This window comes from Rhynchophorus ferrugineus, unplaced genomic scaffold (genome assembly GCF_030347505.1).
Source record: "Rhynchophorus ferrugineus isolate W39M unplaced genomic scaffold, kcgeb_rfMv2 rfM9, whole genome shotgun sequence".
NCBI lineage: Eukaryota > Metazoa > Arthropoda > Insecta > Coleoptera > Curculionidae > Rhynchophorus > Rhynchophorus ferrugineus.
In genome coordinates, this window is record NW_027472588.1 from 845907 (window position 1) to 858577 (window position 12671).

At 33.5% G+C, this 12671-nt stretch overlaps 1 protein-coding gene and 1 long non-coding RNA gene across 2 annotated transcripts in view; one reads left to right on the forward strand and one right to left on the reverse strand.

Moving 5' to 3' along the window:
• Window positions 1-12671, forward strand: part of LOC143202675 (uncharacterized) — a 45473-nt gene that overhangs the window by 20597 nt on the left and 12205 nt on the right. The window contains exons 3-9 of the mRNA XM_076414349.1: window positions 2268-2372; window positions 7037-7202; window positions 7260-7440; window positions 7498-7741; window positions 7799-7959; window positions 9885-9959; window positions 12155-12273. Coding sequence (XP_076270464.1) covers window positions 2268-2372; window positions 7037-7202; window positions 7260-7440; window positions 7498-7741; window positions 7799-7959; window positions 9885-9959; window positions 12155-12273 — 1051 coding nt within the window. The remainder of the gene's footprint in view (window positions 1-2267; window positions 2373-7036; window positions 7203-7259; window positions 7441-7497; window positions 7742-7798; window positions 7960-9884; window positions 9960-12154; window positions 12274-12671) is intronic.
• On the reverse strand, window positions 2969-3554 carry LOC143202456 (uncharacterized). The gene is made up of 3 exons (XR_013007167.1): window positions 3412-3554; window positions 3229-3352; window positions 2969-3103 (listed from the first exon to the last, which is right to left on the reverse strand). It is a non-coding gene; the product is annotated as an uncharacterized LOC143202456 (long non-coding RNA).

A 12671-nucleotide genomic window follows, 5' to 3' on the forward strand; every position in this document is an offset into this window, starting at 1 on the left:
TTATGTGGAAGCGACGCGTGACAGTTTTTACGATTGTCGTTCCGCGTTTCTCGTTTGTTTTTCTACACGCTCGGCATCTGGCCTGTTTTCGGATGCTTTGTCTCCATCCTAAGGTGATTCGGTTTTTTCTGGGCGAGAGAACACACATTGGGCGATGTTTTTTATATTTATTTTGCTCGTGGACCGAGAAAAATAAACGCCTTGTTAATAAAGAACCTTAGTCCCGATATTCCTTCCACTAAAACAGCCAATGCACGTTATTAAAATGTTATTGTTATTAAAATGTTATTGAAATTTATGTTTTCGTAGCAAAGTTTAGAATGGGCTAGAAAGTGTTATAAGGACTCCGCCCCATCAGAAACAACAATAAAACGTTGGTTTGCTGACTTCAAATGATGATGCAGAACGCAGTGGACGCCCAAATGTGATGATAACACCAGAAAACAAAAAAATCCACAAAATTGTTTTGTATGATCGAAAAGTGAAGTTCCGTGAGTTAGCTAACATCGTAAAGGTATCAAAAGAACGTGTTGGTTTTATATTGAATGAGCGTTTGACTATGAGAAAGCTCTGTTCAAAGTGGACGCCGCCTTTGCTCACTGTTGACCAAAAACAAGAACGTGTTGATGATTCTGAGCAGTGTTTGGCCATGTTTAAACGTAACAAACCCGAATTTTTGCGTCGATATGTGACAATGGATGAAGCATGGATCTATCACTTCACTCCGTTACCCAAACGATCGTCATCTGAGTGAACAGCTACTGGTGAACCTCGTTTGAAGACCGAAATTGCAAGGAAACGACCGCATATGACAAAGAAAAAAATTGTTTCACCAAAACAGTGCACCGTGTCACAAGTGAATCAAAACAATGGCAAAATTACACGAATTGAAATTCGAATTGCTCCCACATCCAACGTATTCGCCAGATTTGGCTCCCAGCGACTACTAGCTGTTCACAGAACTCAAAAAATGTTCACCGGTAAGAAATTTAGCCTATTTTGAGTCAAAAGATAAATCATTCTACAAGGGCAGCGCTGGAATAATTGCGTGGTTCTCGATGGAGATTACGTTGATGAATAAAGCCAATTTTGAACAAAAAAGGACCCAGGACTTTTCAACCCATGTTTTATAATTAACTCTAAAGACTATATGCGTGGATATTCCAATAACTAAATTAGACAATGACTGTATCTAGGTCAAACTTCCTCCCCTATAGAAGATAAGAGAGGTGACGGTTTAGGTATGATAAATAAGCCTAATTTTAGATACTCCACATCATTCCCTACAAAATAAAACAATAAAGTGATAGGCAATAACTGTCACAGAGGTTTTACTAACAATATAAGCGCATGTTTACTTCTATAGCAACGGTTTATAGAACGTATATTTCTTAACACAATATTGTTATATATTAATAGAGTAATTAATATTTTTTCGTGGTTTTGAAGATATTCGGAAGAATATTTTAATATTATATGGTAATTATCGAAATTTCACAGAGGTAGCCGAATATGTACGAAATTGATCGTATGTACTTTTAAGCTAACGGAAATATTCGAAACCAATAATATTAACTTGATACATTAAACCATTTTCATGCTGTTCTTCTGTCAGGAAACTGTCTGTCTAAAAAATATGGCTGAATTTTGTTTGTCATTCCAATTTTCGTTTACTGATTATGAATTGAAAATTTTCACTTAATGTCAAAGCTGAAGTCAAACTTATAAATTCATGAAACAAATAGTGACCTAAGATATAGGAGATGTATTCAATATTTTAATTATAATTAGCTTTGAATATATACGAAAAATAACGAATTAATGGATCATTATATTACTCTTCTGTTAGGAAATGTAGGAATATTTTTTTCATAATTGTGGTCTACTGAATGTGAATTGAACAATTTCACTTGTGTAGTATTTCATTCAACGTCAAGTGTCAAAATTGAAGTCTATAAACTTGAAACTTACATAATTGTTCCAGTATGCGAGCGTATACGAAATTAGTCGAACATATACGAGTCTAGATACATGAATTATCATCAGTTCGTTAACGTTGACAATCTAACCAAAATCGTTTTCAAAGGATAATAGACTATCCACAACTACCAGTTCAATTTGAAAAATCCGTACATTAAAATAACCAAATGGAGAAATTGAACCAGAATAATCGTAGATGTAGAAATATGTCCGAAACAATTGTATTGTAACATTTTTCGATGTGTATAAGGTTTCTATCGTTTATTTATTGTTTTTTTTTGTTACAGGCCAAGGCCCTGGGTAAAGTGTTATTCGACCAAGTCTGCAAACAGTTGCACCTGTTAGAAGCTGACTATTTCGGTTTAGAATACGCTGATATGAACGGTACAAAGGTAAGTGTTGAAATGATTGTTATCTATATAAGTAACCAAGCGTTTTATTGGACCGTGTCTCCGGAATACGCCGGTTGCGAGATCGTTCATTTGTTTTTGTTTGTTGATAACATTCCTGCGTTTGTAAAACGTCAGGATATGGAAAACATTTTTTTGCTTATTTTTATCTTTATAAAATTTAGTTTATTCGATAATTTTATAGTGAAATTACTCAGATTGTGAATTAATTTACTTATCGTTCGTAGACATTCACAGAGTTTCATTAGGTTTTAGTAACTCGTAACATTATAGTCCTTATAAAATAACAATAACTCACCAACGTTTTAACGTTGCATCAGTTTTGATTTTTAGGTTAGTTTAGCTTTGACATACAACAATATTCAAATGTAAATAAAATAATGAAATCAAAATAAGGTCATCAAATATAATTTATTTTAACGTTATAGTATGTCTAATGCATATTATCGAAGGACTTAAATTACTGTTAAATATATAGCCAGAGTAAGTTGTACTGATCTATCAAACACTTATTCATGATTCCACCGTTTGCCAATTCCTTCTTCTGTGTGTCTAATGGCGTTCATCCAAATCTAAAGTGTAGAGAGTATGTCCATTATAATAATTCACTGCCATTCTCCATATCAATTCGATAGGATTAAACATGCAATGATAAGTATTCATCTCCCATCCGATCTACTGTGTATCATTTGCTAAAGCAATCAAGCTTGTTTCTAAAAAAAGTAAATTACATAAAACACACTCATTCAATTTATATTTACAATTGGAAAACTGAGTTTTCGGAGAATATTTCCCAGATTAACAATTTCCTCCGAAGTAACTAGCAAAAACTACTCACTGTTTTTATACATTTCATATCTTTGATTCCAAATAAAGCTAACGTCAAGATGATCTCAATTCATCACCATCTTCGCATGTAGTATCACAGTACCCATACTGATATATCGTGTAGCTGTAACACGCTAAAAAGGTTTCCAATAAAAATCTCAGCAATTTAATATTTACTAGTATCAGTACCTACCTCTCAACACATTTTACTGGCAAGAGAGTACTTCCATTCTCTCGTTCCTGTCCGAATTAAATTATTAGAGACGCAATCTGTTTCTGACCCAGAATATTTATTGACTTCAGTATTTCTAAATAAAGTGACCACAATTATTAAGCAGCGATTTGAAATGTATCAAAACAATTTTTGCCGGTTTATAACCTCTAATACTACTAATGTTACAAATTCGGACGCATCAGACAGCATCGTATCTCTTTTTAACTAGAATGAAATGAGAAAGAAAATAGGATTTTATTTTGAAACATATTAAAAATTGCGATAGGCAACACATTCGACATCATGATCTATATTAACGGGCTATATGTTTGATTAAAATAAATTCTGTTTGAAAAAAAACTAATTTGTTCTTTCCCCATTATTATATAGTATTTATTAGTAGAGAACAATTACGAAACAATAGACTGGATGATTACAACTAAAACCTCCGCTAAACGCTAGTGTATATGCAACCGTAGGTTTGTCTCTGGTTTTCTTTTCGCTACGACCGTGACAATTAATCGGTGCAATTTACGGCAGTGATGAATGGCTTGTCGAGAATAATGGTGACTGCGCGACCAATCGGGGCTATTGTTTATTATGTTTTTTTTTCCGCGATCTTTTCGCAAAAGCTCTCGTCGATATAGTTTTCGATCTATTTATAAACTGTGACTGCTGTGACACGACGTCTAATAAATATTTAACTAATGGATCAGTTAGAAAGCGATAAATTAATTGATGTAAATAATTTTTTATCAGGACCGTAAGATGATTAATTATTTCAGTATTGGCTTTAATAACGCAAAAAGTTTGGCTGTCGCGATATGGAACAGGATACATTTGATTCAATCGGGATCTGGAAACTAATAATAAAGTTATGTTGGGGTGGTGAAGTTACACCTGCTTATTCAACGATGATTGTTGTTAAGATTAATTCATAGGGTTTTTTTTTTGGTAAAAATATAAAAATATTTATTAAATTTTAAACACATTTAATAAACATTTATTAGTAATTTACTATACATGATATATTGTCATTTTTATTTTCATTAAGTATGTTCATTTAAAAAAATGATTATTTACACATTTATTATATTGATTATTACAACATAAAATGTCAATGAATGTCGATTGAATCAATTCCAATAAGTGGATACAACTTTAATACCAAAGAAAGTGCTATTTTTTTCGTTTTAATGATTATAAAATAACTTTAATGATAAAATATTGGTTATGTTCTTATGAAAGAAGAAATATTAATATAGTCAGTACTCCACGAAGTTACTGAACAATCTGCGGCAAATGCAAAAGCAAAAATAAAGTGTAAAAATAAAAGTATTAACTATTATTTTTGACATATTGGATAAAAATTGGAAAAAAATAACATTGTAATCATCATGTCATCAACTAAAATAATAATGATAACAATGGAATGTTAATTTAGTTTAGTGTTATATTTTAATAATCCAATGAAATCATTTTCTTATATTACATGGATATATTATGAGTCAGAATTATCAGAATTTAATACAATATTTAATTAGGCAAATAATCTTATTAACAGTTATAAAAATCAAGTGTTACATTTAATATACTACAAAACATCGCAATGTTGCCGCATCAACTCTGAGTTTTAGTTCAGTTTGTTTTCAATGTTTGTTCAAAAATGTTTTCAAATATAATTTATTTTAACATTATAATACATCTAAAAACTGCAGTTAATTATACAGCCACAAAAGTTTATAGGTTAGAGTTGTAACCTCTTATCACTATTGCTTTTAAGAATTTTGCATACGTCTAACAACCGGACGACTTTGACAGGCTCATTCGTTTACGTGTTCGAACTAATCAACGTTGTGTCTCTTTTTAACTATAATAAAATGAGAAGGAAAATTATTGTCTGATTCTAAAACGAATTTACAAATTGCGACAGGCAATACATTAAACATCTTTTAATATTTAATTTTTTTTTACAATAATTTTCTTTTCCAATATAAAATAAGTCAAAATATACCACTAATTGATTTAGGATACATTATGATCCCGACACTTTCATGTTAATAAATGTTCGTTCATTCATATTTATCCTCATAGTTATCTCGGATGTAGGATAATACATAATCTCGTATTAATCAAATATGGAATTTAGGCCAAATAAGATTTATATTATATATTTTTTAAAAATGTTCATCTACTTGTGTGATTGTAAAAATGGTCTGTCAATTGTCTAACACACTGGAGAGAATAGGTGGCGCTGAAGGGTCAACAGATTAACTAAAATTCGATGTAATAATAAAAAACCGGTCAGTAATGACCTCTTTCGCAGGCACTATATTTTGAAATTCATGGAAATGTGTGTTCGCTGTAAATGTCGAAAAAAAAACCTGACAAGGTCCTGATTGCACTGAATTTTTTATTGAGCCAAACGGGCAATGGTAAACGTTATAGCTCAATATTTTGCCAGTCAATAATCCCTAAACATAATCCAATTCCAAGTCAGTGTAGAACTTTTTTGTTAATTTCTTTATGGGTATAATTTAGCCTTTTGTTTTGTTAACTATTGTTCACTTCCAAGCGTTATTTTGCCAAGCCATAGCTTTGGGACTATTCAAGAAGTACAATGTTTGGTGAATGTGGCTGGTGGGATAGATGTTACCATTTAAACGTTTATTTATAGCTATTTACGAATTGGTACACTCGGATGACTGTCGATTGGACTTCGGAGTAACATGATGGAGCTATGTTTCATCTATTGTCACATATCGACGAAAAAACTCGGCTTTATTACGCTTGATTATCTTCAAACACTACTCTGAATCATAAACTCGTCGTTGTTTTTGGTCAAAACTGAGCTCGTGCGACACCCACTTTACACAGAGCGTTTTCATGCCCAAATATTCGTGAATGATATGATGTATACGTTCAGTTGATATCTCTGGAATGTCTGCTATTTCATTCAATTTCAATTTACGGTCATTCAAAATCATTTTGTTGATTTTTTTGATGTTTTTGTCGTTTAACGACCTCTTTTGGGCGTTCATTGCGTTTACCGTCTTCGATGCTCATTTCACCACATCTTAACTTAGCATACCTATCCTTGATGATTGATTTTCCTGGAGCAGTGTCCAGAAACTCGGCATCAAACCAAGTTGTTGCTTCAACTGTATTTTTCCTTCAAAAAGCAATATTTTATCAACACGCGAAATTCCTTTTGATCCATTTTTTTCACCAATAACAAAAGTTGCTTCACTCAAAATGCTATAATTCACAAACTAATTTATACACGCTTCTTTTGAGGGTTCGGGATAACTAAAAAACATATGGATTTAATTCTAGTAGCGCCATCTATGTGTCAGGCCGGAGACTTTTCAATTGATCTGTTAAAAGTGTGTTGTTTAACTTTCGACGAAATGACACATACTGAAAAGTAAGGCATGAAACATTAGTGAGGTTTCAATATGAAGTTGGTTATAAATGGACGTGTTGTAAATCCTCTAAAATGTATCTATATGTGTGTATGTTACTAATAGCACTTATTCCTAGACCGGCCTTTCTATTCTCAATATGTATATCGCGCTTGACTCTTGAAATTTTTTTGTTGCAGTATTGGTTGGACCTTCAGAAACCAATATCCAGACAGTTGGGCCTATCTTTGGTGGACCCCCTTTTATACTTTTGCGTCAAGTTTTACACGCCGGATCCCGCACAGTTGGAAGAAGAATACACCCGATACTTATTCTGTTTACAGGTGAAGAGAGACTTAGCTCAAGGTCGGTATACGGTCCGGATCTTATTTCTCGTGATGAAGACCTTAATTTTTTTCGCAGGTATCATGCAGTGCAACGACAATACTGCTGCTATGATGGCTAGTTACATTGTACAAGCAGAGTGCGGAGACTACGTACCGGAAGATTACCCAGATCACACCTACTTGTCCAGCTATAAGTTCGTGCCGCAGCAGGATCAAGATATGGAGAAGAAGATCATGGAGAACCATAAAAAGCACGCGTAAGTCTACCGTCCTTGTACCTCGGCGTCCATACCGTCTCGTTTTCGGTGTTTCAGCGGACAGTCACCGGCCGAAGCAGACGTGAACCTTCTGGAGACCGCCAGGAGGTGCGAATTGTACGGCATCAAGATGCACCCCGCGAAAGACCACGAGAACGTTCCCCTGAACCTGGCGGTCGCCCATATGGGCATCATCGTGTTCCAGAACTACTCCAAGATCAACACGTTCTCGTGGGCGAAGATCCGGAAGATCTCCTTTAAGAGGAAACGGTTCTTGATCAAACTACATCCCGAGGGATTCGTAAGGACTGATCCGTAACGTCGATCAATAAAAAATAGGGCTTGATTTACTTTGTAGGGTTATTACAAGGACACGGTGGAGTTCTTTTTCGAAGGCAGGAACGAGTGCAAAAACTTCTGGAAGAAATGCGTGGAGAATCATGGATTTTTCAGGTGTTCATCGGTCAAGGCCGTCTCCAGGCACAAGACAAGGGTACTATCAAGAGGTAGTTCGTTCCGGTAGGTAATATCACATTGATTCGTGCAAGGGATATAAAAGTTGGGTCAAAAAATTATGGGGATTCAAACATTTCTCAGACTGTGTTATGTTCAGTATGATTTTTTTGTTGTTCTGTAGTCTATACACTCTCAGCCATATTAAAGGTTAACCTTTTCTCACCTGTTGAAAAGGTTTCACAAATTTTGTTAGTGATTTTTATCTCCTTTTTTTAAATTTTATTATAAATGTGATATACATTATATATACAAGGTCTTAGAAATATTAAATATAATTTCCAGTGACTGAAAGATCCGCAACGTTTGATGAAAACATAAAAAAATTAACAGGATTATTGTCGAATCAATTCAATTAATTCATTAATTCATCTGATCATAGTTGGCCGTGAAGTTTTGGCAGAAAAACAACACTTTAATCATGCCTTAATCTCTATGTTCACCAGCATGGCCCACTGTGGCCTTTTAACAGTGCACATCAAAAGTGAAATACTGAAAAACTCAAGGCCATCCAGAGAATGAGTTCCAGAAGTGTTTTGGAGATATAAAGAAGCTCTAGCATGAATACTGTGTATAGGTAGAAGGATCAATTAAATTTTTTATAAAAACAAAACAAAATATCCTGTTATTTTTTTAAGTTTTGAAGAACAAATTCCTTTCAGTTTTGATGAAAGGCATTTTCGGTATAAAATGATGTCACTTTTTCAAAGTTCGACCAGAAACTTGTCTGAACCCTTTTGAATTGATATTAGCACTATTACAATTTCTAGAAAAATTATCGTTCTGTTCTAGGTTCCCCATAAATATTTCAGCAAAAAAAATTGACCCCAAAACTATTTAGGAGAATTTCTTTATGATTCAAGCACAAATAGATTAAGGTTTTCAAGTATTGCTTGATGTGATCTATTTATTTCAGCCATTAAATCCATCTATGGGGAAACAAGACTTTTTAACTCTTTATATTCTTTACCTGATACCCTGTTAGACTAAATTATGATGAAAAACCACACGAAATATTAGTTTATGGCTAAGGACTTTATGGCTACAGATGTTTTTTCAAACGGAAGTAAATCAGTCATATAGTCCTTCAAATAAAATAGCCAATACGTCATCAAAATTTATAATGCAACGTTGCTTTTGAGTTGATTTAAGTCTTCGTTTATTTTGACTCTGACAAGAAAATACAAAATATAGTCTGTTCAAAGTTAATTTGTACGTACGTCATTCAAACTTGTGACGTCAGAACGTCACAATGTTGCCGTATCAACGCTGAGTTTTAGTTCAGTTTGGATTTAACATACAACAAAATTCTAATCTAAATAAAATAATTGAACAAAAATGTTGTCAAATATAATTTATTTTAACATTATAGTACATCTAAAAACTAGTTAATTATACAACCACAATAGTTTATAGGTTTGAGTTATAACCTCTTATCATTGCTTTCAAGAATTTTGCGAGATTTTGCAGACAGCATTGTGTCTCTTTTTAACTAGAATAAAATGAGAAGGGAAATATTGTCTGATTCTAAAGCGAATTAACAAATTGCGGTTGACAATACATTAAACATCTTGATGACGTATGTACAAACAAAATTTAAATAGACTACATCTCTTTTACTTAGTACAAGACATCAGAAAAATTACTTTTCGAAATAACTTCGTCAAAAAAACCGTAAATTATATGTCTGATATTAACAAGAAATATAGTTGAGTAATTAAAGTTTTGGTGAAAACATCAAAAAAAAAATTATAGAACATGTTTTACCACGATAATCAAAATCTCTTGCAAAAAAATTTAAGATACAACTTTTAATATATTCAAATATTTAATATTAAATGCTTGATTCATACCATTGTGTTTTACACTATCTCAATTATTTCAACTATTTTGTTATACCAGATTTTATATCTTCTTTTTTTTTTATTCAGGTACAGCGGAAAAACTCAGAAACAAATAGTGGAATTCGTCAGAGACAACTACGTCAAACGACAGACCTTCCAAAGGTACGTATGCATGCATCTCGTTCAGTGAAAACCTAATCCATTAAATAATAAGAACAGTAACAGTGAAACCAATAAAATAAGCGTCCGAACTATGTTGATATCGACACCATTACCAATACTATATATATTTAAATAATGACACGTAATCGTACAACATGCATTTACAGTAGATTTTTGCTATCTTGAGCTTTTTTTACGAGTAGAACAAGTCTTGCCGGGTCCCGATCTTGATCATCTCCCAGCGAAGCAGGAGATCATCAAGCCAACTAGGATGGTGGATGTTTCTGGTCAAGGCCCACTCGATTTTTTTCTCACGTTAAACCGCAATTAACAGAAACATCCGACGTCGTAGTTGACCGACACTCATCTGTCTAGTTGCTTACAGTTGGGGCTGGATAAGAACCACTGAACCTATTCTTTTAGAGATTTACTTTGTGTGATTTCGATTTGGTTTTGATTTTTTTTTGTTTTGTTTTTTTTTTTTCGACGAAATCGGTATCGTTATATATTTAAACAAAGTGGAACAGTAGTTTTGTGATCTGTGAAGCATGCTTATTTTGGTTTAGCCTTTTGACTCTATATATATATATATATATATATATATATATATATATATATATATATATATATATACATACGTTTTTCGAGTTTTGTTTTACGTTGATTGATTGGTTGAGTTTGCAACAAAATGCTGTTTTCGACGATATATACGCACATCGACGATATTTTTGAGAACAGTCTTAGTTTGGTTCCTAGCAAAGGGAAGGAGGAAGGGTAGTTGTTGTAGAGGGGTTGCGTTTTAGTTGCTTGGTTGTTTTTTTTTGTTGATTTTTCAATGAATTTTAAATGATTATAAGAGAAAAAAAATGGTACTAATAAAAACAGTGTATAACATACAAAAAGCAACTAAAAATGCAAACGTGCTATTATTGCCCATTAAAATATCTTATATATAGGGTGGGTTATCAGTTGTATTTTTATAGTTCGTTAGTATTTTACTGACATTCTGTGCTGTAGATAATCAGGTATTTTCGAATGGGTTAAAACATTTAAGTATTCTTAATATCCATTTTGTCACAAGACTTCAAAATTCAATAAACTAAATACCGAAAATTCGATACCTTTTTGTCTTAAACCTCAAAGTTCTTTCAACCAAGCGAGCTGTGTCTGAGTATGTATGGTGTAAGAAGGTAACTCAGGTAGTTGAGCAACAAGTCTGAGTATAATTCGAATTACACAGCCAAAATATCAACAAAAACTCGATTTAATTTAAAAGAAACATACAGATTACCCACCTTATATTTAGAGGATATAAAATAAGCACTGATTGAGATTTAATCCTGAAAATGATCAGCTTCTTGTAATGGATCTTTTTTATCGTATCACAATCATTAGAAACTTGATGATACTTTTCTAATTGGGATCCAGTTTCAAAGAACTAATCTAAATATACCAACAAATCACAAATAACATATGCTAACAAAACTGGTTCTCTTTCTTTTATTTTTCTGAGTAGTTACTTGATAATACTGCTGTTCGAATGTTGTTGATGATGATGATGAATGACCTTCTCTGATACCAACTCGTTCATTTTCTTTGTTTGTTTTGTGGTTATTAAACATTGTTGATGTTTGGATACGTTGATGAATAGAATAGAATTGTATGAGTGTTGTTGATGCTTGTTATAGACTTCATGCTGCAGGTTCATTGTAGAAATATGACGAAGAATCGATAGTGGATGACCTTCTTCGTTTTCTACATGGTATTGCTGTACAATCTTTACAACTGAAGACAATTTCAGATATCCAGCAAGCATAGAACATGTAGAAACTTTTCTGTTCTGAATTAAGATCATCTTTTATTTTCTGGATATAAATTGTTAAAGTGTTGTTGATGAACGCAATCTTCTTGGATGACTGACATTTTCCTTTTCTGGATGGATGTTTTACCGAATTTAACTGTAAAATTGTGTGAATGTTGTTGATGTCTGGTATATCTTCGTGTGGCGAAGAATCATTACAACTATAACAGGTATTAATATAATAATTGATGGTTGGAATATAAAAGAATACGTACACTTAAGATCAAGCTCGAAACGACACGAACTAGCGACTGTTCTAGAAAAGAAAAAAGCTCATGATAACACCCGCGTCCGGAATATCAGTAACTAACTTTCCTCGTTCTCTCTTGCCCAGGTCTCACTCTTTTCGCCATTCAAGCGCTCATTCGAGTGCTTCCAACATGCACACAAGTACGGTCGGCAACAGCATTTCCGCACACCCTCTCCTCCCCTTGGCTGACAGCAGTTTGAGCGGTAGGTACACCCCGTCCATATCCTGGTCGTCGTTCCTCCACTGCATTAATGAGGTCTCCACGAGCACTAAGTGGTTGTTTGATTAATGGAGGAGCGAGAGACCCTTTGCCATTTACTTGCTGCTTATGGTGACTTAATTGTTGTGTCTTTATACTCATATACCGTTTACGGTACGACCTCGTGCCCGGTGCTTTAGTGATTGGTCTAGGAAAATGTTTTGCGTTTGTGTTGTTGTTGTGTGTGAATCATGCGGCTTCAAACCATTTAGTCTCGTAAGATCGAACCCTATAAGAATCTAATTCTGGAAGATCCCGGCGTGCGCACAAGAATTTTGAGTTTGCGACGTTGCCGGTTCTTGCAATTTATGCGTATACCCAAGGAATATAATATAAATAGAA